Source organism: Clinocottus analis, unplaced genomic scaffold (genome assembly GCF_023055335.1).
Source record: "Clinocottus analis isolate CAN_PGR_092001 unplaced genomic scaffold, fCliAna1.0.p SCAF_5, whole genome shotgun sequence".
Lineage (NCBI taxonomy): Eukaryota > Metazoa > Chordata > Actinopteri > Perciformes > Cottidae > Clinocottus > Clinocottus analis.
In genome coordinates, this window is record NW_027176207.1 from 9,954,297 (window position 1) to 9,974,195 (window position 19,899).

General features: G+C 40.6%; 3 protein-coding genes across 4 annotated transcripts; 1 reads left to right on the forward strand and 2 right to left on the reverse strand.

Moving 5' to 3' along the window:
* Window positions 1-714: 714 nt before the first annotated feature.
* On the reverse strand, window positions 715-5,072 carry LOC137803049 (serine protease FAM111A-like). Of its 2 annotated transcripts, none has more exons than XM_068601303.1 (5): window positions 4,996-5,072; window positions 3,303-3,404; window positions 3,084-3,146; window positions 2,884-2,979; window positions 715-2,781 (listed from the first exon to the last, which is right to left on the reverse strand). In XM_068601303.1, the coding sequence occupies exons 2-5, from the start codon at window positions 3,366-3,368 to the stop codon at window positions 889-891; spliced, it is 2,118 nt and encodes a 705-aa protein (XP_068457404.1). In that variant the 5' UTR covers window positions 3,369-3,404; window positions 4,996-5,072; the 3' UTR covers window positions 715-888. The 2 variants fall into 2 exon arrangements, with proteins under 2 accessions (XP_068457404.1, XP_068457405.1); XM_068601304.1 differs by lacking the exon at window positions 4,996-5,072 and adding an exon at window positions 4,387-4,441.
* A 929-nt stretch (window positions 5,073-6,001) lies between these two features.
* On the forward strand, window positions 6,002-11,919 carry asl (argininosuccinate lyase). The gene is made up of 16 exons (XM_068601319.1): window positions 6,002-6,125; window positions 6,371-6,565; window positions 7,143-7,226; window positions 7,747-7,803; window positions 7,899-7,996; window positions 8,087-8,164; window positions 8,277-8,354; window positions 8,443-8,495; window positions 8,641-8,703; window positions 8,808-8,922; window positions 9,613-9,697; window positions 10,216-10,275; window positions 10,368-10,451; window positions 10,830-10,910; window positions 11,243-11,349; window positions 11,534-11,919. Exons 1-16 carry the CDS (start codon window positions 6,111-6,113, stop codon window positions 11,676-11,678), a joined length of 1,398 nt encoding a protein of 465 aa, XP_068457420.1. The 5' UTR covers window positions 6,002-6,110; the 3' UTR covers window positions 11,679-11,919.
* Window positions 11,920-12,944: 1,025 nt separating this feature from the next.
* Window positions 12,945-18,962, reverse strand: ca4c (carbonic anhydrase IV c). Its single transcript, XM_068601320.1, has 8 exons — window positions 18,908-18,962; window positions 16,065-16,112; window positions 15,198-15,362; window positions 14,936-15,081; window positions 14,089-14,181; window positions 13,917-13,983; window positions 13,588-13,751; window positions 12,945-13,133 (listed from the first exon to the last, which is right to left on the reverse strand). The coding sequence occupies exons 1-8, from the start codon at window positions 18,960-18,962 to the stop codon at window positions 12,945-12,947; spliced, it is 927 nt and encodes a 308-aa protein (XP_068457421.1).
* Window positions 18,963-19,899: the final 937 nt, after the last annotated feature.

A 19,899-nucleotide genomic window follows, 5' to 3' on the forward strand; every position in this document is an offset into this window, starting at 1 on the left:
ATATCGGCCGATAAGACATTACAATCAGGTTTTCAAATCTAACATAGCAATAGTAGACGGTACAGTCACATTCACTATGAACAAGCGCAGTATGAAAATTCACAAAAATTATTCCCAGAACAGAGATTTAGCAATTGCCAACCAAAAACTATACAAAATACAGCATAGACAAAAACATAGAGATCCAAACATGTGAGTAAAATTAATTATGGAGAAACCATAGTTCTCTTACCCCAAAACCTTTGGGGTAAGAGAACTTTGAATCCCTTCCCTCTGGCAGGAGGCTGAGGTCCATCAGGACCAAGACCTCCCGTCACACAAACAGTTTTTACCCAGCAGCAGTCGGGCTCATCAACAGAGCCCGGGTCCCCCACTGACTGACTCTGTCTCCCCCAGGACCTTCCCTTCTCTCCTTCTTCACTTTACCCATCACCTGTCACTTTCAACAACCATAACCTCATTTTGTGCACTTTACTTCACCTTTACTCTTATTATTGTTATTATTATTGATCGCTACCTTTATCTTTTTTTTTAATTGCATTGCTAATTATTTACTGCACCTTACTTATTTACTTACATTGTACTTATTACTTGTTTATCCAAATTTGATCTTATACTTTCTTTGTATAGTTAAATGTTCTCTGTTGCTGTTGTTGTCGTTGTTGCTGTGATGCACCTTCCGCCAGGACAAATTCCTCATTTGTACCTACTCACGTGGCAATAAAAAAGTTTCTGATTCTGAACTGATTATAGTTACAATGAATAGAATACATTTTAATCCCTATACTACTTAAGTGCTGAACCACAAAAGTACCCTGATCATTGACCTGGTACCTCACTGTTGAAGCTGCTCGCACTGCATCTTGTCAGCTTTGTATCTGTGTACACTCAATCAATGTCTATTGGGACAGGAACCTCTCCCTGAGACAAGAATTCAAAGAACGTCTTCAAACTCACATCTGTGACCTGCTGTTTTGCTTCATTGATAAATGCGTGCAAATTTCTACTCTCAACCAGTTTCTTTACATTAGCCCTCATGTTTTGGTGATGTCTATAAGGGCAAGCCAGGTATTCCTTCAACACATCAAACCTTCTTCCTTCTACTATTTGGAGAATGATGCGCTCAATAATGATGGACAAAGGATAGCCGAACTCTATGACACTGTGGCGTTCACCCCTTACATTGCGGTAGGCATATCCGCCTGAATGCATTGCAACAACATTGCAGTGCTCATCAAAGACAGGAGAGCCAGATGAGCCACAATAAAAACAAGACTTGTAAGTTAGAGCCTGTCTGTTCTGTTCATCTTTTTTCACATCATCAAAGAAACGGTCAGTAACAAAATCAATGGATTCTTGATCTAAAATGTATTCATGGTCATGCGGCAGAACACCATGTGGATTTTTACGGCGATGCTTTTCGAGAACCTGGTCGCGGGTTTCAGTTGGAACTATGAAGCATGGATCTACCCTTTTCACATTACCATCAGGATGCCCAATAATGCAAATTCCGCCACTTTTGGGAAGGAATCCGAAGTGTTTTAAGAGAACATCAGGCAAATTCTGAACAGCACTGATCCTCAACAAAGCCCAGTCATGCATGTGTCCTGACACATCACAACAGTATTCAAATCCAGCAACATCTTCCACTTCCACTCCTGAATCCACCTGGCCTACACTTTCATAAGAGAAATGGACTGTGACTGTCTGATGAAGCTGCCCTGTACTCATATCAAAAATGTTTTTAAGTACGTGGCCATTTGTGAGGACAAACTTGTCAAATAGGAGGAAGCCAGTTCCTTCTGGTCTCCCATTTACTCTCACTTGGCAAACAGAATTACCGAGCTCCCCAAGTTTCTTCATTGTTTTCATTTCCAGGCATGTCTTAGTGTTCTTTCCGAACTCCACACTGAGATGCTTCATAGGAGAAAGCCCAGATGCTTGATTTTTTTTTACCTTCAGAAAATCTTTAAATTGCAAAACTAGGCGACTCCGCATCTTTTGTGAACTAGGTATTTCACGTACAGGAAAATTGGGTGCCTCCCTAGCAACTCGCCCTGCTGTCTTTTTTGGTGTGTCAACATTCACTGACTCAGTTGTGCTAGACTGCTGTGGAGGATCTTGGCTTCCTTCTAAATCAGAGATCTGAGATTCATTTGGCGTTGTGTAAGCATCATCCAAACTGCCAGGCTGACTGTCTGGTGGACTGGACCTATTGAGCAGTATGATCTTGAAAGTTTCACCATCAAGATCATCAACGAGATTGGACATTTCAATGGTTACGTCCGTGTTCGGTTTGGAAAGTGCACAGTTCTTTTTGAATAGGATGGGCTGTAAATGTCCATCTCTTTTCAGAGCATGCTTCACGTTTTCCCCTTTGTATGCATAAACAGTGATGTCCCTTTTTAGTGCTGGGTTTCTCATGATTTTCATTACATTTTCACCTCCCATTCCCAGTAACGTAAACGTCACAAGCTCACTAGATGGTCTCTTTCTTTGGCGATGATCAGAATTACTAACCGATTGCTTCGGCTCATTAACAGCTTTAATGTAGTTGATTGTCAGCCGTTCATTTTTGATTAAGCTGCATGGAAAGTGTGAACTGATAGCTTTGCCATCTCTGACAATAACAAGCTCTTTGTTTTTGTTGTGTGCAATTTTTTTGAACTGTGAACTAGTCTTCAGCAAGCTCTCAACAGTTCTTGCTTTATTACAGGTAATTAATGTGGATTTGCCATTCCAGACCCAGTTGAAAGAATGGGTTTCATGTGGCTCCTCTTCCTAGGAATGAAAGACCATTACATATATTTTAATTCAATTATAGAAACAAATGTTCTATTATGTTATAGCAACACTTTTAAAGCATCCATCCATTAGCTGTACCCATTTATGAAGAGCGTCGCGAGGGACTGCAGCCGATGCGTCCTGACTTTGGGCGAGAGCCGGTGTACACCCTGAGTTCTCCTGTTTAATACAGGGCTGACAAGATGTGCCACAAAAGTTAGATTAAAATGATAGTCAAGAAAAATAAGCCTCTGTGTATGTTATCCAACACAGACGAAGAAGAAAAAAATATGACAAACCTCTGCAACAGTTTGTAAATCAGGAGGATGCCTACTTTCCCCATTCTGGTTGCTTGTTTCTTCCTTGAGATAACAGATATAAAATGTCATCAATAATAACAAAGCATTACAGAATGCATGTGTAAAACTTTTGCCATGACGTTTATTTTTCTTTGATTTTCTTTAAAAGAGATACATTTGTCGTATCCATGTTACTCAGCATAGACTCAGGAGAATTACCTCGACAACTTCACCCATTTGTCCATTATTTGAAGTCGTCAGAGGCTGATCTTGGGGAGGTTCCATTTTCTGGCAAGAAAATAAGTTGATGTAATATCTTACCTGCAAGAAAAGCAAATGGAAGATGGCCATTAGTCTTTTCAATGTTTGGTTGTGGCATTACGCCTTTGTATTAAGTCTACGATGTTTGTGCACCTATTTCTTGCTCAATTTTCAAGTTGGGCCTTCTTTAGGAGAGATCCCTCTGCTATGAGGTCCGTCAACATAAAATAGCCGAATTGCTGGTGCAAGTTACAAAGAGATCTGCTTATTTCGGAATGTCAGCACTGTCAGGCCCCCCTCCATTTGGTCAGCACCTATTTCAGCCCCGTTATTGGACAAGACCTCGTTCTGTTCTTCCATATCACTCTCGCCATCTGCTATGTGTTGGTTAAACCGAACCCTGTCTGCATAAACAACAGTCCTCAGGCATTAAACTCAAGCAATTCTCTCTTTAGTGCGCCACATTCCTGAGCGTGTCCTCTGTCTGACTTTCCTCCACAACCACACATAATTGATACTATGTGATACAAAAATGAAACTTAAGAAACCAAAAGGGAAGCTATTGTGCATCATATTAAAATCAAGAAAGTATCATCTTAAACCAAATTAATGACAATACATATGCCAAAAAGAATATTAGATAACAAAATAGTAAAAGCTGATTTTGTACAAATTAAATTGGCAAGATGTCCTATCACATATTTATATAGCAACTCATATTAAAACTATTTAAGGCTGATTCATACTCGGGTTTTACGCAGAGACGCAAGCACGCAAGACACGCATGGCCGATCTTGCGTGGTCAAATCGGCCATTTTGCGTGCGTCACCCCAAATTTCTGACTATCAGTCAAAGCGACGCGAGCCGTACGCAGCCCAGAAGGCTGTGATTGGTCCGCTAACCACATCCTTTCTGGGTCTCGCATTTCCGGTTTCATAGCATAATACCGCTGTTTTTAAAAGCCATAGCAGAAACACGAACAATAGTTCCCGTTGAAGAACGTTTGGCTGAAGAGGTCCACAAATATGAGCATTTATAAAACCCGTCTGACGGAGTATCAGGACACGCAGATGGAAGTGAATTCCTGAAGGGAGATATCGGTGAACGTCGGCGTGCAGGTCGACTCTTAAATGGTCGTTGCGCCACCTGCTGGTCTGGCGTATGGAAAACGCAGGTGAACTAAAAATCAAAACGAGTCCGTCAATCCGACTGCGTGGCCAGTAATACCACAAATTAAGCATTTTGTCATTACTGTACGCCAATGTGAGTAAGTTAAAACATAGTTGATTCAATCAGATAATTATATTTAAAGCTAAACTTGTTACACACATATGACTATAGTAGCCACTTGTTGTACACTGGTTATAGGAAAAACTTCCCCGCTGACTTGGGGACAACATAAGATACGTTAAACAATGTAGTCAGAAGACGCCTGTTACATTCGTTTCGTTTTTTCTACATTTATCCTATTCATATTCTCTCTGTATAGTCACATCTAACCGTCTCACAATTAAAAGAAAAACAGGGAACGTTACACTTTAATATTCTGTTAAAATATAGAGTTCAAAGAATGTTTATCTTAAATTGACCGAAAACGTAGACTATTAAGAACAAGTATGATCATATTACAATATGTATTGATTAAATTTACCAAAAAGTGATGTAAGCAAGCAGTCGGTTTGGACGTGTTGTCTCTTCGGCGGAAGTCTGCGGAATGAAGCGAAAGCTCCAAATCTTAAAGCTGTGATTGGATGGTGATGCGGAAGCCGGGAAAAATAAAGGGGCCGAGCTCAATGTCGCTCTTCTTCTTCTTGTGGTTTAACGGTGGTTGGCATCTATCTTATTGGTGCATTACCGCCTCCTCAAGTTCTCTCGGAGTTGGGTTGCGCTTGTTTACTTACCGCACCCGATGCTATCCCACAAGACGTATCCTCTTGCGCCTCTCCATGTCTTCAGGTAGAATAATTTCTGCCAATCTGAGGCCGCGGCTTGTTTTGACGCCATCTATTTGGTGAGATATTTTGTGGCGAGAAAGCGCCTACAGGAGGGCACCGCTTTGTCCCAACGTTTTATCCAGAGAAGCGAGAAGCACACCACTCATTATCAACAAACACCCTGTGTCCCATACATTGCATACACAGTTTAGGATAGACCCACACAGACAAAAAAAACCCGCATACCCTCAGTTTATATTACAGAGACGTCTCTGTGATATTCAATTAGAAACGCTCAGAATAAAGGCCAGTTTGACCAAACTTGCAAAAACAGGCAACTTCTCCCTCCTGGTCGAAAGTTGACATCCATACCTGTTCATTGATAATGATCTCTGAACAAAATTCTATTATTTATCATTAACCTTTTATATTTTTTTTACTTGACCTTTGAGTCCAATGTGTACAAGTAGTAAGAGTAGTTGTAAATGGGAATGTACATATGATGTGAAACACTTTTGGTCTGAATCTGACTGTACCTCTCTCCTAATTGGGAACGACTGACCCCCTAAAGACAGTACACCAGACCAGATAACGAGCCTGTGGACAGCTTTCAACACACCGAGAGCGCAAGACTGAGGAGCGTAGACGTCTTCGGTGACGTCACGTCTTTTAAAGCGATATACACACGGCGCGCGCTGCGTGCCACGCTCGCGCATCCTGACGTAAACAGCCGCGGCAGCGTTGTGTGTTGTGTCCGCTGGTATTCAAACGTTTCCCTCAGCCGAAATATTTCACCGGGCAGATCCGCTACAGATACCCGTAGGCGACAAACATGGCCAACACAGAGGTAATGTTAACGTTTAGCTGGAGGGACCTTGCCCTCCGGGCCTGCGTGTGTTGTTGTTTTAGCACCCAGCTGAACGCTAAAGGCGCAGGCTAAACCAGCTGTCACACTGGGCTCACTCTTCTCCATTAATGCCGATAAATACGCGGAGCTGACGTGTCATACTGTATTGTGTCTGCTGCCAAATGTGTTGAATCTGATTCATGTAGCAGTGTGCTCACGTTATTTGTGTCCCTTCTGCTCGTAAGGGAAGTAAACTTTGGGGAGGTCGCTTCCTTGGAGACACCGATCCCATGATGGAGAAGTTCAACGCGTCCATCGCTTATGACAAGAGGATGTGGGATGCTGACGTCCGAGGGAGCAAGGCTTATGTGAAGGCTCTGGAGAAGGCAAAGCTGGTCACCACGGATGAGATGAACCAGATTTTACAAGGGCTGCAACAGGTGAACTCTCTCACTTAAAAAGACACACACACACACACACACACACACACACACACACACACACACACACTGAAGGAAGTTCATCATATATTGCAAGCTGCCACTTGGCGTTCGCTGCAAATGATGAGGCTGAATGATTATGAACTTTCTGATCACATATCACATGCAAGAAAATAGACTACTGCTGCATTGTGGGTATGCGTGCCATTGTCGGCCAGTTAGTGTAGATGTAGGCTAACGGATGACAGCTGAAAATGTGCAATTGGGTTGAATTCCTCTCTGTATTATGTTGAGTTGGTGCTGAACAATACTATCGTCATGTGATGGATGTCAGCTGCCAAACGGCTTCAGTAATTCTTTCACTCACACAGTCGGGTCAGGGTTCAGGGTGCCCTCTATCCTGGTGTTTTGCTTTGGCAATGCAAGTGACATTAGGCAACCAATACAATACAACAACACATAACACGATGCTGATGATTTGCTCTACAATTAGTGACAAGTAGTGAATGCTGCCTAGAATTTAGGGGGTCCATACGTGTGCTATTACTATTTAAAAGTACTATGTTTTATCCTCCAGATTTCTGTAGAGTGGTCTAAAGGTGTTTTTGTGATCAAACCTGAAGATGAGGACATTCATACTGCCAATGAGCGCAGACTGAAGGTGAGGTAGAGCTTGTTTGTTTGTCATTAAATGAGTCAAATTGGATTTTATATAAGAAATGTATGACAGTTAAGGGTTTGCTACATACTGTATAGTGTTTTGTGACAAGGGACAGTTCTACGTATGAGTCCTCATACTCAATAAGGACGCAGACATTATGTTCTTGTATTTTTCAGTCGGCTAATTACAGTATACGTCTATTAAATTGCAACTGAGGTCATTTTTTGTTCAGAGCTGCGGTAAAGCTCTTATTTTCTTATTTAAGATGTTAATGTTCACCGTCATTCAGCTACTTGCTTTTGCTCATTTCATGGGATGTTAAAAAAGAATACAAATAGAAACGCCAGTTTTTTCTTTAAGCGCTAACATCACATCACAAGAATGATCAACCAGGACAATTTTAGAATTTTTATACTTTTAGTTAGGAGCTATAACTGTAGCAGTATAACTGTTGTACTGTTGGGTGATGACTGATGACTGATGTTGTAGTCCTTTCACTGCTTGTTTTTCCTTGTTTCAGGAGCTGATAAGTGCTCCTGCAGGGAAGCTGCACACTGGCCGGAGCAGAAATGACCAGGTTTGTCTTTATAATATTAAAACTGGAAATATTATTTGGAGTCGCTGTAGTACCTGATGAAGTGAGACGCTCACTGTGCTGTGTGTGTTCACCAGGTCGTGACTGACATGAGGTTGTGGCTGAGAGATGCCATCTCAACCCTGGCAGACAACGCCCTACAGCTGATGTCCACCATGGTGGAGCGGGCAGCAGCGTAAGACGGATACATACTGGGACACGCCAACAAACACTTGTAACTGTGCTTTTTTTTAAAGATGCCATTAATCCTCTTTCTGAACCTCAGAGAAATTGACGTCCTGTTTCCTGGTTACACCCACATGCAGAGAGCTCAGCCAATCAGATGGAGCCACTGGATTCTCAGGTGACTTTAAATTAAGTGAATCTTACACGTTATATTTTTATATTAGACAATGGATTGTTCATATTGGTCTCGTGTGTTTGTTTCCCGGCATGCGGGTTGATCCAACCCTCAGTCATGCTGTTGCTCTGAGCAGAGATGTTGACCGACTTCTAGAGATCAAGAAAAGAGTTAATGTTTTACCTCTCGGCAGGTACGCCGTGAACACACACTAACTATCTGACACAGATTTTCACCCTCGCAGAGGACCAGTTAATGAGAATGGTTCTTGTTGTGTTCAGTGGAGCCATCGCTGGAACACCATTCGACATCGACAGGGAGCTGCTGCGGAAAGGTCAGGCTACTTGTCTGAAATACTACCAGATTATTTCTCTGCTCTCAAACGTGGACTCATGTGGCAGCTGGCTTTTATGTCTTGTTTATTAATGACATGTCTATTAAAAAAAAACCTGAAACAACTTAATTTTCCTTATCGGTAGAGTTGGAGTTTGATGGCATCAGTGTTAACAGCATGGATGCCACAGGCCAACGGGACTTTGTGGGTATGTAAACCATACATGAGTGTCAGCTCTCTTATCCATCAAAAGGAAATTGCCTTTTTCTGTCTTTCCTAAGTGACCTCATGTTTGCATGTGTGTTTCTTTAGCGGAGTTCTTGTTCTGGGCTTCGTTGTGTTTGACCCATCTCAGTAAGATGGCCGAGGACCTGATGCTGTACAGCACTAAAGAGTTCTCCTTCGTCTCGCTCTCTGATGCTTACAGGTCAGTTTGTGTTTTATTACGTGGTCCTAATTTACACTTTGTACATGTTCTTAAGGCTGCACACGCTTTGATTAAATCATTATTTTGTGGTTATTTACATCTCCATGTGCATAAAAGCCATTCATTAATATATAATGTTTATTTGTCTGGGTGAATTATAATGGTGAGTGATTTCTGTCAAACATTGATTATTGCACATGATGAATGTGTACATCTGATCATTTTAGCAGAAATAAATTATATTGAACTGCTGTTAAACCCTCATGTTACATACTATCAAAGTGAAATGAAAATATTAAATCATTGCTGTCACTGAAGTTGTCCACTTTTAATCTGACCTTGCAAAGTTTATTTAAACTCTTTAAAGCTGGTGTTCCTTTGGAACAGTAGTAGGCCCCCAGGAAGACCCAGGGCGCGCTGGAGGGATTATATTTCCTGGCACGCCTGGAAACGCCTCAGGGTCCACCAGAATGAGCTGGAAAGTGTTGCGAGTGAGAGGGAAGCCCGGGTCGGCCTGCCGGGCTTGCTGCCACCGCGACCCAACCCTGGCTTAGAGGCGGATAATGGATGGATGGATGGATGGAGCTGGTGTTACTGCTCAGCTGTACTTTCATTAAGTCCTGTCATTTATTGTGCAGTTGTAATTTGCTTCTACCTCATATTCACTCACTGTACTTGTTGTGTATGTAGCACAGGCAGCAGTCTGATGCCCCAGAAGAAGAATGCTGACAGTCTGGAGCTGATCAGGAGTAAAGCAGGACGAGTCTTTGGCAACGTAAGTCATCCGACTAAAGATACACTTTTGTGAAATTGTCTGTTTACAGAAGGGCCCTCCCTGCCAGTTATGTCGTCTCTGCAGAGCTCACAGCTACTGCTGGTTTTGATTCGATGGCGTAAAAAACAAAAACCTCATAATGTGGACAAAATGAATGATGCTGCAATGGAACCTTTTTTTAAAATAAAATGTAATGGTGATATTTTCGTATAATTTCTGCAAACATGTGATCACTGCAATTAGTGTAAGTAAAGACCACATTTTCCATAAAAGGAGTTGCTTCCTGATGCAACAATATTGCTTCTTTCTATGCTGAAAAAAATCCTTTTTTAATTTTTTTTTACTGATTTTATAAAAGGATTATTGTGTCAAGGTGCATTGACTTCAGACTTCAATCTGTCCACCATCAGCTACAAGCTTTGGTCTGTAAGATCAGCACCTTCATGTGACTTCAAGCTAATGTTATTTTTTGCCAAATCAAAGCTTTCTTGTCAAACCTTTGACTTTCTGTCTTTCAGTGTGCAGGGTTCATGATGACACTGAAGGGCCTGCCCAGCACTTACAACAAAGACCTGCAGGTATGAAAGTGTGTCTTTGTGTGCTTACACTTTATTGGAAGAATTCTCGGGATATTTCTTCTCTAACTTTTCATGCTGTCCTTCTTCACCAGGAGGACAAGGAGGCCATGTTTGACTGCTATGATACGGTTCACGCTGTGCTGCAGGTGACAACTGGAGTCATGTCAACTCTCAAGGTCAGACACTTAAGACGGTGTTCGTTGTTTTGAACAACTTGGTTGCTTTTACTTTATATAAAAACCTTGAACTCTTTCTTTATTGTTACACCCAAGAAAAAAGTGTTCAGGACCTGTTACTGTTTGTTGTTCCATTTTCAGAGGGCATGCATGTAAAAAGAAGGTGATATTTACAACATCCCAGATTCATTAATTTCACAGCACTGCACAAAATAGGTTCTGATCTTGCTTTGATAGCCTTGCAATGTTCCTCCTGTACAAAGCAGCATTGTTGTATTCATACAGATTTTGATTCCAATAGATTGTCAGCTGACAACAGGTGATTTTCCTTTTTCAAAAGACAAAATAACAATGATTCTGTTTTCTTTGATGTTTTAGATTAACCAGAGTGTGATGGAAGCCGCTCTCAGTTCGGACATGTTGGCTACTGACCTGGCCTACTACCTTGTGAGGAAGGGGGTGAGTGGTGTTTAGCTTTACTTCCATCTAAATGCAAATTGCAAGAATATTTTAGAAAAGTTATTAGTATTAAATCAGATAGGAACACAACTATAAATTTGATTTGTTGATTAATCATTGCATTTATCATGTCTTCATGCAAATTCTGAGAAACAATTCCTAGCTATATCAAGGCATTTCTGGTGACTCCGTTTCACAAGAACCACAGACAATAAATGAATGACTGCTTTATTTGTTGGATAACTATAATCAAGACAATAGAACAAATACTTTATGTGATTTTACATGAATTTATGTGTCGTTGTGTAATCGTGTGTTATTCTGTGTTGCAGGTGCCGTTCAGAGAGGCTCATGGTATTTCCGGTAAAGCTGTGTTTGCAGCTGAATCCAAAAATATCGCCCTGAATCAACTCACTGTGGGCGACCTAAGTGCTGTTAGGTGACTTTTCTTCTTCTTCTTCTTCTTCTTCTTCTTCTTCTTCTTCTTCTTCTTCTTCTTCTTCTTCTTCTTCTCACTCACACAAACCAGACTGAATAAAACCACTTGTTTAATGGAACAGGATTGTTTGGATTTTAGCCATTTAGATGTTCTCAATTTGCTCTCTCTTTCTCTTCTTTCTCAGCCCTCTGTTTGGAAGTGACGTCTCCTCAGTGTGGGACTACAGGAGCAGTGTGGAGCAGTACAGCGCCCCCGGAGGCACAGCCAAGAGTAGCGTTGCTGCACAGGTAGAACACCTGAGGAACTGGCTTCAGAAGCGGACACAGTGACCTGGACCTAATTTTACTTTATTATTTTGAATCGGGTTTACTGCCACAATTTAGATTACTAGGAAATGTCATATTGAGGTCAAAGGGACTTATTTATGACTTGAAAACCATGTTGCCTTTCAATAGTCTCCTCTCCATATAATGTGTCAGTTGGTATGTCTGTAACCAGGGAACGTTTCAATTGTTCATGGACTGATCATAAGTGTCACAAAGGACCCGACAATAAATACATTTTACTCAAGCTAACAGTGTTTTACAGGTTGAGCCATTGAAACAGATGAATTACCTCGGATGTTTGTGTGGTGGAAATCAGTTGTTAACACCCACACAGACTCACGATGCTGCTGCTTAATGTCATGAAGGGGTTAATGAGATGTTTCTGCCCAGTTACAGCTAGAACAGCAAAAATAGGTGTACAGTCAATTTAACAATAACCTACCATCACTGTCAAATACAGTTGCTTAATGTAATAAAACTCACCTGTTGATGAGCGCCACACAATGCATGTTTTTGGTGAAGCTAAGCAAATTGAGTTCTATGGGATATATATTTAGAAACAGAAACACTCCGTGATCAGCGTCAGACTCTAATGAAGATTGGTGTAGAAACTCCAATCGAAACATTCCCAGAGAATTCCTTCAAGGGTTCATAGCAATTTGGTGGTTTAATCTGGCAGTACATTTCTCCCCAGTATTCATTTAATACATGTTTATTATATACAAAGCATTGCATTAGGCACTTAACAAAAGTCATATCATGAGCAGGAGTTGTTACGCTGGCTGAGACTTACAGGTATTTATGTACATTCATAACTCTTTTGTTTTTTTCAAACACAAAAGTGTACAGTATAATTGAAATGCCTTCCTTGTCTAACCTGCTACGTTAAATTGTCTGACAGTGAAAAGAACATAGACACTGTCAAGTTCAGAAAAAATGGCAGTAAATGACAAAGTCCCAGAACTTGTAACTCTCAAAGGAAAAAAAAACTAACTTACTGAAAATCCCTAATTCTACACTTTTATTCATCACACTTCTATCTAACGATAACATATTGACTAATGGCAATAAAAGTAAGTCAAATGTGAGGCCTAACTGAGGTAAAGACTAAACACAGTGTTATCCAGAGGTTGACAGTTTACTTTCACTTTGCACAATAACTTAGCTGTAATTCATTTGCTAATGCAGGTGACATATCACACAGGTAAAAGTTGCCTTTATCTATACACTAGCGTTTGTCGTTTCCATCACGTGTTTTCATGTGCTGGATCAGTGAAGCAGACACATTGTCCCGAGCACAACTGAGAAAACACAGAGCCAAAGCTGGGTCGAGCTCATCAGAGCTACGCTGGCCTTGGACCGGTACACAACTCTGCCATCTAGAGGCTGCGTGGGTCTGAAGATGTCAGTCATAGGCTGTCCTGTCCAGAATCGACACTGCTGAACTATTACATCCAGCTGGAGTAAAGAGAAAAACAGATTTAACATTTTTTAGTCAGAAGTTGCAGTGTAACGTATTTTTACACTGCAAAAATGGGACATTGATGTGTTGTTCTGTGACTTAAAGATTACTTTTCCAGGCACAGATCCTTTTGACTTTCAGCATTTACTTTTCCAAAGTTGAACTTATTGTAATTTAATTTAATTGTAAAATTAAAGCAATTATAAGAGACGCGTCTTATTTGAAAAGGGCAATTTAACACAAACTAAAAATATTAATCATGATTTCTGTTGAGTTTTTAAAATGTATTTATTTGACAACCACAGGCTGGTGCCATATAGTCCCGTGGATCTGTATTTTATATCAAAAGACAGTTTGTAGGTTCAGAGATTTGAGGTAATCCAACCGGGAGCATTAGTTTGTCACCGGTGTGTAGACGCCAAGCCTTCTATCTACAGTATCGTTGCTCACCTGTCGACTGCTGATGGGCAGGCTCCTGTGAAACACCGTCCAGGCAACTGCCTGTTCACATCCTGGAGTTGTCATGGAGCCCACATAGCGGTAGTAACTGTGCAGGTCCTTCGCCGGTGGGATAATGTCACTGAGTTGAAAGTTAGGGATCACTGTGCTGCTGCCTTAACACAGAAAGACAGGTGGAGAAGTGTTTGCAAGAAAAGTCAAGGTTACCTTAAATGTTCAAAGGTCAAACAATGGATCACAATAAAAGACTAAAGGCTCTTTTACTGTAAAAAAAAAAAAAAGAAGAAAGTTAGTTATGTTCTTAGTGACTAAACTGTTACCGTTGTTTTGCACTCGGCCCAAAGCGGCTATTATTGCATTCAAAGGGGGATGATCATCTGATGTTTCCTGTGAGGACGACACCACCAGCATTATGACACAAGCCTCAACGGTCCTTTTCTGTTTGTATTAAGAACGCAGCGTCATCAAGAGGAATAGATATTAGTGCATCACCTCAAACAGGAAGGCCAGCAGAGCTATACCCGCCATGTCGTGTTCTGCCTCTGCCAGAGAGCCGTACGGCTCCTTGATGTGGACTATATGCAGCTGGAAGCCCAAAACAGCAAAAGAGTTACAGCATAAGTGGAGGGCGTTTCATACGACAGCTCACTGTGTGACACACAACGCGGCTAGACATGAACTTCCCTCGGATTTTAGGCTTCAAGAATTGTGTGGTTGCAATTTTTCAGATCAAAGTTAATAATTAAAAAAGGTCTATTTAAAAAATATGTCCATAGTTATCTCATTTGTAAATTTATAGGCTACATTTCTTAAAAAGGTGTTTTTATAACAAGCTCGGCTAAATCCATCACCATCTACCTTCCAGCCGCCGCTGAGGGCAAGGGCCGACTGCAGCGTATCATTTGCTCTGCTGAGAAGGTGATTGGCTGCAATCTGCATGTCTATGTACTACTGTAGCTGTGTTTTATTGGGACGCACCAACCAAGTCAAATGCCTTGTATGTGCAATCATACTTGGCAACAAAGTGTTTCAGAACCTGATGAGATACTAAAAACATTAAGTGCCGAACATAAGTTATTTCTTCATTTGGGAAGATTCTATTGTCGAATGAATCTTCTTAGTATGCTGAATGTGTGTTTGCCATAGAGTTTATTTCCTGCAATAATTCAAATTGCAATGGAAAAATCTGATTACCTTTATGTCAAGGGAACCAGTGCAATGCTAACTTCTGAGTTGGGCTACAAAAAAACATCATCCCTGCAGCACTCTATTGACCTTGTCTTGTCTAAATGATGTTTTTTATTTGTAAAGCAGCTATTGTGGCCTTTGTGTGACGTACCTCCATGGGGTACCTCTCTCCGTCAATAGTGTGCTCTGATCCCGGTCTCCCATTACCTCCCCAGTGGAAGTGAAATTGGGCAGCTCTGTAGTGACCAGGCAGAGCTCCTCCTGTCAGTCGGACCGACTGCGGTAGAGCAAAGTGAGCTGCAGGAAATAGTATACAACATTCAAATTCAACAGAATATCCACAAAACCAGAGGTGTTCAACATCTGGTAAATGTCTGGAGGGTACAAGAATAACAAAGCGGGCTCTTAATTACCAGAGTGTCCTTTGTTTTCCACTGTAATGTTGATTGTGTCGGTGTGGCCGATGAAGTTGAAGGGTGGCAGGGCGCTGTTGACGTGCACTTTGCTGGTGACGATGTTAATTGGCGATTGGCGTAACCCACCACAGCTAGGAAACTGAGCTGCCCAGTGGATTGGATCTAAACAATTCAAACAGCAGCAGGAACAACATCACATTTTGGGCTTTACTGACTGATGCTGATCTTTTTTCTCCTGAAAGAACAGGTCAGTCAGGGATGCACATATAAAGTTATTCTGACACATGGCATCTTTAACGCTCCATAAGACACAATAACAGCTGTCAGTTCACCTCTCTGTTGGGAATAGATTGGTAGTACAGCTAATAACATTGCGAATGAACATTATATAGTTTTTAGTGGTTCTCAGCTAATTGTTTTGGTGCAAAACTATGAATAAAATATTGAGGACGTGATCGATAAGGACTATTTGAATTTAAACCGCATGATAACATGTTTTAGAAGCTTCTAAGAGGGAAACTAGGTAATCTCTGCCTGGGCATGAGAAATAGGTTTTTGATAGAAGTGGACATTCAGGAGACAAAACTGAAATGCTTTATTGATCCAGTAGAAGAAGAAAAATGTTGTCCACTTGCGCGGCAGCAGAGAACAAGTTGAACAAAACACTGATATGTTTTCAAGTAATTAATTTAATGGGCTTGTTTATCTGTCCACCAGACTGGCCCTTTTTAGCTCTGTTTTTGGTCTCCATCAACTGCATCCAGCAGATGCTTTGACAGATCTCAAACTTGTTATTGATTCGTCAAGTGTGTTCTTACAATTTGTCCCTTAAAATATGTGGTGGTCTTTGCATTTGCGTCTTACCTCTGCATGTGTCGTCACATGAGTACTGGCTCTGGTAACACCACTGAGCTGGAGAGAAAGCACAGCAGTTCAGACACAGACCTAAAGAATACTCCCTTGTGCCAAACAACACAGCTTTTATGAGTATAAATTCTTCTCAGTATTAATTCTTCTCATTTTCACACTCCATTAGACACAGTGTTTTTGTTCTCAGTCAGCAATCTTACTGGTTTGGAACTAATGTGTTTGTGCTCTGCACCTGAACTTTGAGAAGTCAGAGCAGGTCAACACACACACAAACACACACGCACACGCACACACACACACACATACACACACACACACACACACACACACACACACACACACACACACACACACACACACAGCCAAGATAATTATTAATTCTCACATTACTTAACCTGTCCTTCAGGTGCCTTTCGTGTTCATTAGTTCAACATCAATTCTCTAATAGCACTTATATGAATAAACCATGACAAAATAGTCAGCAATGATAGATTAACAGTCACAGGACACACCAGGGACGTCCTCAGCAGTTGGTATAGGTGCTGAGCTCAATGCACTTTAACTGGAGGTTATATAAACACTAAAAAAATTACGTTGCCCTTGAACATCTAAACACAATGCTTAATGAACACTGACTTATCCAGCCTAGTTAGAAAGCTGCTGTATTTGACATTAGGCTAAAATACACAAAATAGTATTTATGTATGACATGCATTGGTGGGAAATTCATTAAATTATATAAATATAAGATACATTTTTCCTTTATTGTTTTGTTGTGTTTTAGCAAGAAAACAGCACACGCTTGTTCAAAAAAGTGTTCTCAGAACTGTTCACATGGTCAACAAAATCAGACACCAGACACCTTTGATAGAAATGCTTAAGACAAATACAACCTCAGTATGAATATGGTGACGTCCCCACAGGCAGTGACCTCTAAATGTGACCTCTACGTGATTTGTGTTTGCAAAATGTCCCCCCAACCCCCTTTTTTTTTTAAACTCACTTTCTAAGAAGAAAATAATATGCTATTGGCAGTCAAACATTTTGTACCTTTGCAAATTTAAAACAGTCAATGGGTTGAAAGAACAGAAATGCAAGTGTCTTAACTTTGAACGAGATTGAGAACAGTGAGAGCAGAAGATTTTAATGTGCACTCAGAAATGCTGCAAACCATCAAATATAAAGAAAACTGTAATCCTAAAAGTTGAATGCATTTGACATTTTTTATTGCAGAGGTTTGGAAGAAGAACATTAGAGAAAAACTGTTTAAAATAAAGTGTAATATTTGCATCTTGGTACATGTACTGTACTTGCTTGTATATTTTTTTTGTTCTTCACTGTTATAAGTGAAGAAGAAGTCAATACCACTAGCCAATAAGAGTTGAATAGACTTTAGGCTGAACTCAGACTATAAAGTGTAAAAACGAGACATAAGCTTTCCTGTATATGATAAAGACAGGAAGTCTTGCGGCTGTGACAAATAAAGCTGTTAAACCAATGATCACAGTAGAAACTAAATTGAGAGAAGCTGTTTATTTTATTGTTTCCAATGATCATGTCGAGAGCCAACAACAGTGTGTTGTAAACAAGAAGATACAGACAAATTTGTATTCTTCAGACAAGCGAGTGGTTGTGTGTTGTGCAGAAGTGATTGTGATTACACTGATTGGCTCGCTGGCTCAGAAAAGCTTTCTCCAACTCCCTCGCTGCACCGCTGCATTAAACATGTCCGCCGCACAGGTGCTGGTGAAGTCATTTAGTCTTGTGCGGGTGTTGTGTATTGTGTGTGTTGTGTGAATGAAACTCCGGTGTCCGACTCAGCGGTGGGAATGAAAGGCGCTATAGAGAACCATTTATCTAATATAGGAACACAGATTAACCCCGCCAAAGCTCCCACAATGCCATTCTCTGAAAGGGGACTACAGTTCTCACCAACTGAGAACAATGCACAGGTGGAGTTTGGCTTTGCTCCACCTGGCTCACATGCACCAAGCTGAGCAGCACAGAAAAGTCAAACCTGAGACAACCCACTGTAAAAACACCAGGTGTCATTTATTCCCTTATAATTACAAGATATTTCTAATAAACCAGGATCCTGGAGCCATTTATTTAATTCGAAATTTCTAACTTTTTTTGCATTTTAAAACTACACAATGTACATTTTGAAAGAAGAAATAACACATTGTTCCTCTTACAATAGATAAGTGGAACTCATAATAGAAAGGGTTAATATCAATTCAGTATGCTTTACTTGGTCTGGTGTGACTAGTATATTGTTGCTAATGTTAGAGCCTCCTTTTAAACGAAGCAATGTCTTATTGAAATAAGAGCAGCAAATATTAGTTCATGAAATTACAAAAAACATAGATTTAGGAAGCAACCGTTTTGATAATTGATTAATCTTTGTTTTTTATCTGTATTTTTAAGGAGGAATTTTGCTGTTTTTTAATGGTATTATACTATAGTACATTTTATGTTTTGGATGGTTGACTTTGACAAAACAAGGCAATAAATTACGTCACCTCCAGCTAAAAGAAATTTCTCTGTTTTTTTGTTTTTTTATGATGTTCTATACATCACAAAGCAAAGAGGAATACCGTTGTGCTGCAGAAATGTAGTAGTTGTAGCTAAAGGTTTTTGGTGTCATATGAAGTATTTCAAGCCACATTCACATATCTTTAGTATATTATAAGAAGCTGCAATCAGCAACATAATATTTTTAATGTTGTGCTGAAATAATGCTCTCAAATTATAAGAATGGGGTGTAAACTGAACTTAAGCATAGCAATATGCAATAACTGTCTAAATGTGTCTGTGTGTGTGCGTGTGTGTCCTACCTGTGCACTGCGCGAGGAGGGAAAGCAGAGTTGAGAGGTAGACAGAAAAATCCATGATCAGCACGGAGACCAGAAAAGACCCCAAAGACTAACTTCAGCTGCCTACACATACCCACTCTGAGCTTCATCGCCTTATTTAAAGGTGGGAGGGCGACAGTCAGGAGAGAGAGAGAGAGAGAGAGAGAGAGAGAGAGAGAGAGAGAGAGACTCTGAGAAAGTTGTCAGGTGTCTGATCGTGGAAAGATGGACACCTGGTGGAAAAATCAAATATTAAGTCTGCCTTCTTTATAAGTACACTACGACAGAAAACTGTGTTGCAGTTGTATTTCTGGCCACCAAATGTTGGTGTTTCTTTCTGTGCAACCACTTCTGCGGACAAAGCATACAGCTGTAAATTATATGGAGAGAGTGTCGTTACAGGAATAGTAGAACTACCTTAATGTAAAAAAAAAAGAGATGGGGTTTAAAGAGCCTATCATGCGATCAAAGGTCTACCCCTGCCTTGTTGCAGTGCAAAATGCACAGTGAAAGATTGTGTGTGCACCTAAAGTATGTGTTGGTGCACCTAAATGAAAAGGTTAGTAGCACCAGAGCAACACATGCCAAACATTCATCCGGCCCCCTGCCGTATGGGTTTGAGGCTTTGGGAGACTTGTGGCTTTAAGTGACTTGGTTTGTCAACTTTGCACATCAGAAAGTTACAATTCTCCAGATATAAAGCCCATTTTGATCTGCTGGACATTGAAGTGTTTCTGAAGGTCAGGATCAGTTGTACCGGCAAATATAAGATGATGCATTTGAAATTAATTTAGGCTTGTCTACATTGGGACTCAAGACACAATCAGGCAATTGTGTCACTCACATCATTTTAATGTTGCCGTGGGTAAAGAGGCGACTAATTTCAATATACTGCAACTACTACAAACTAGTGCAGTAAAAAGTACATTATTGGCTTCCAACATGTAGTGGAGTAGAAGCATATGGTTGTACAA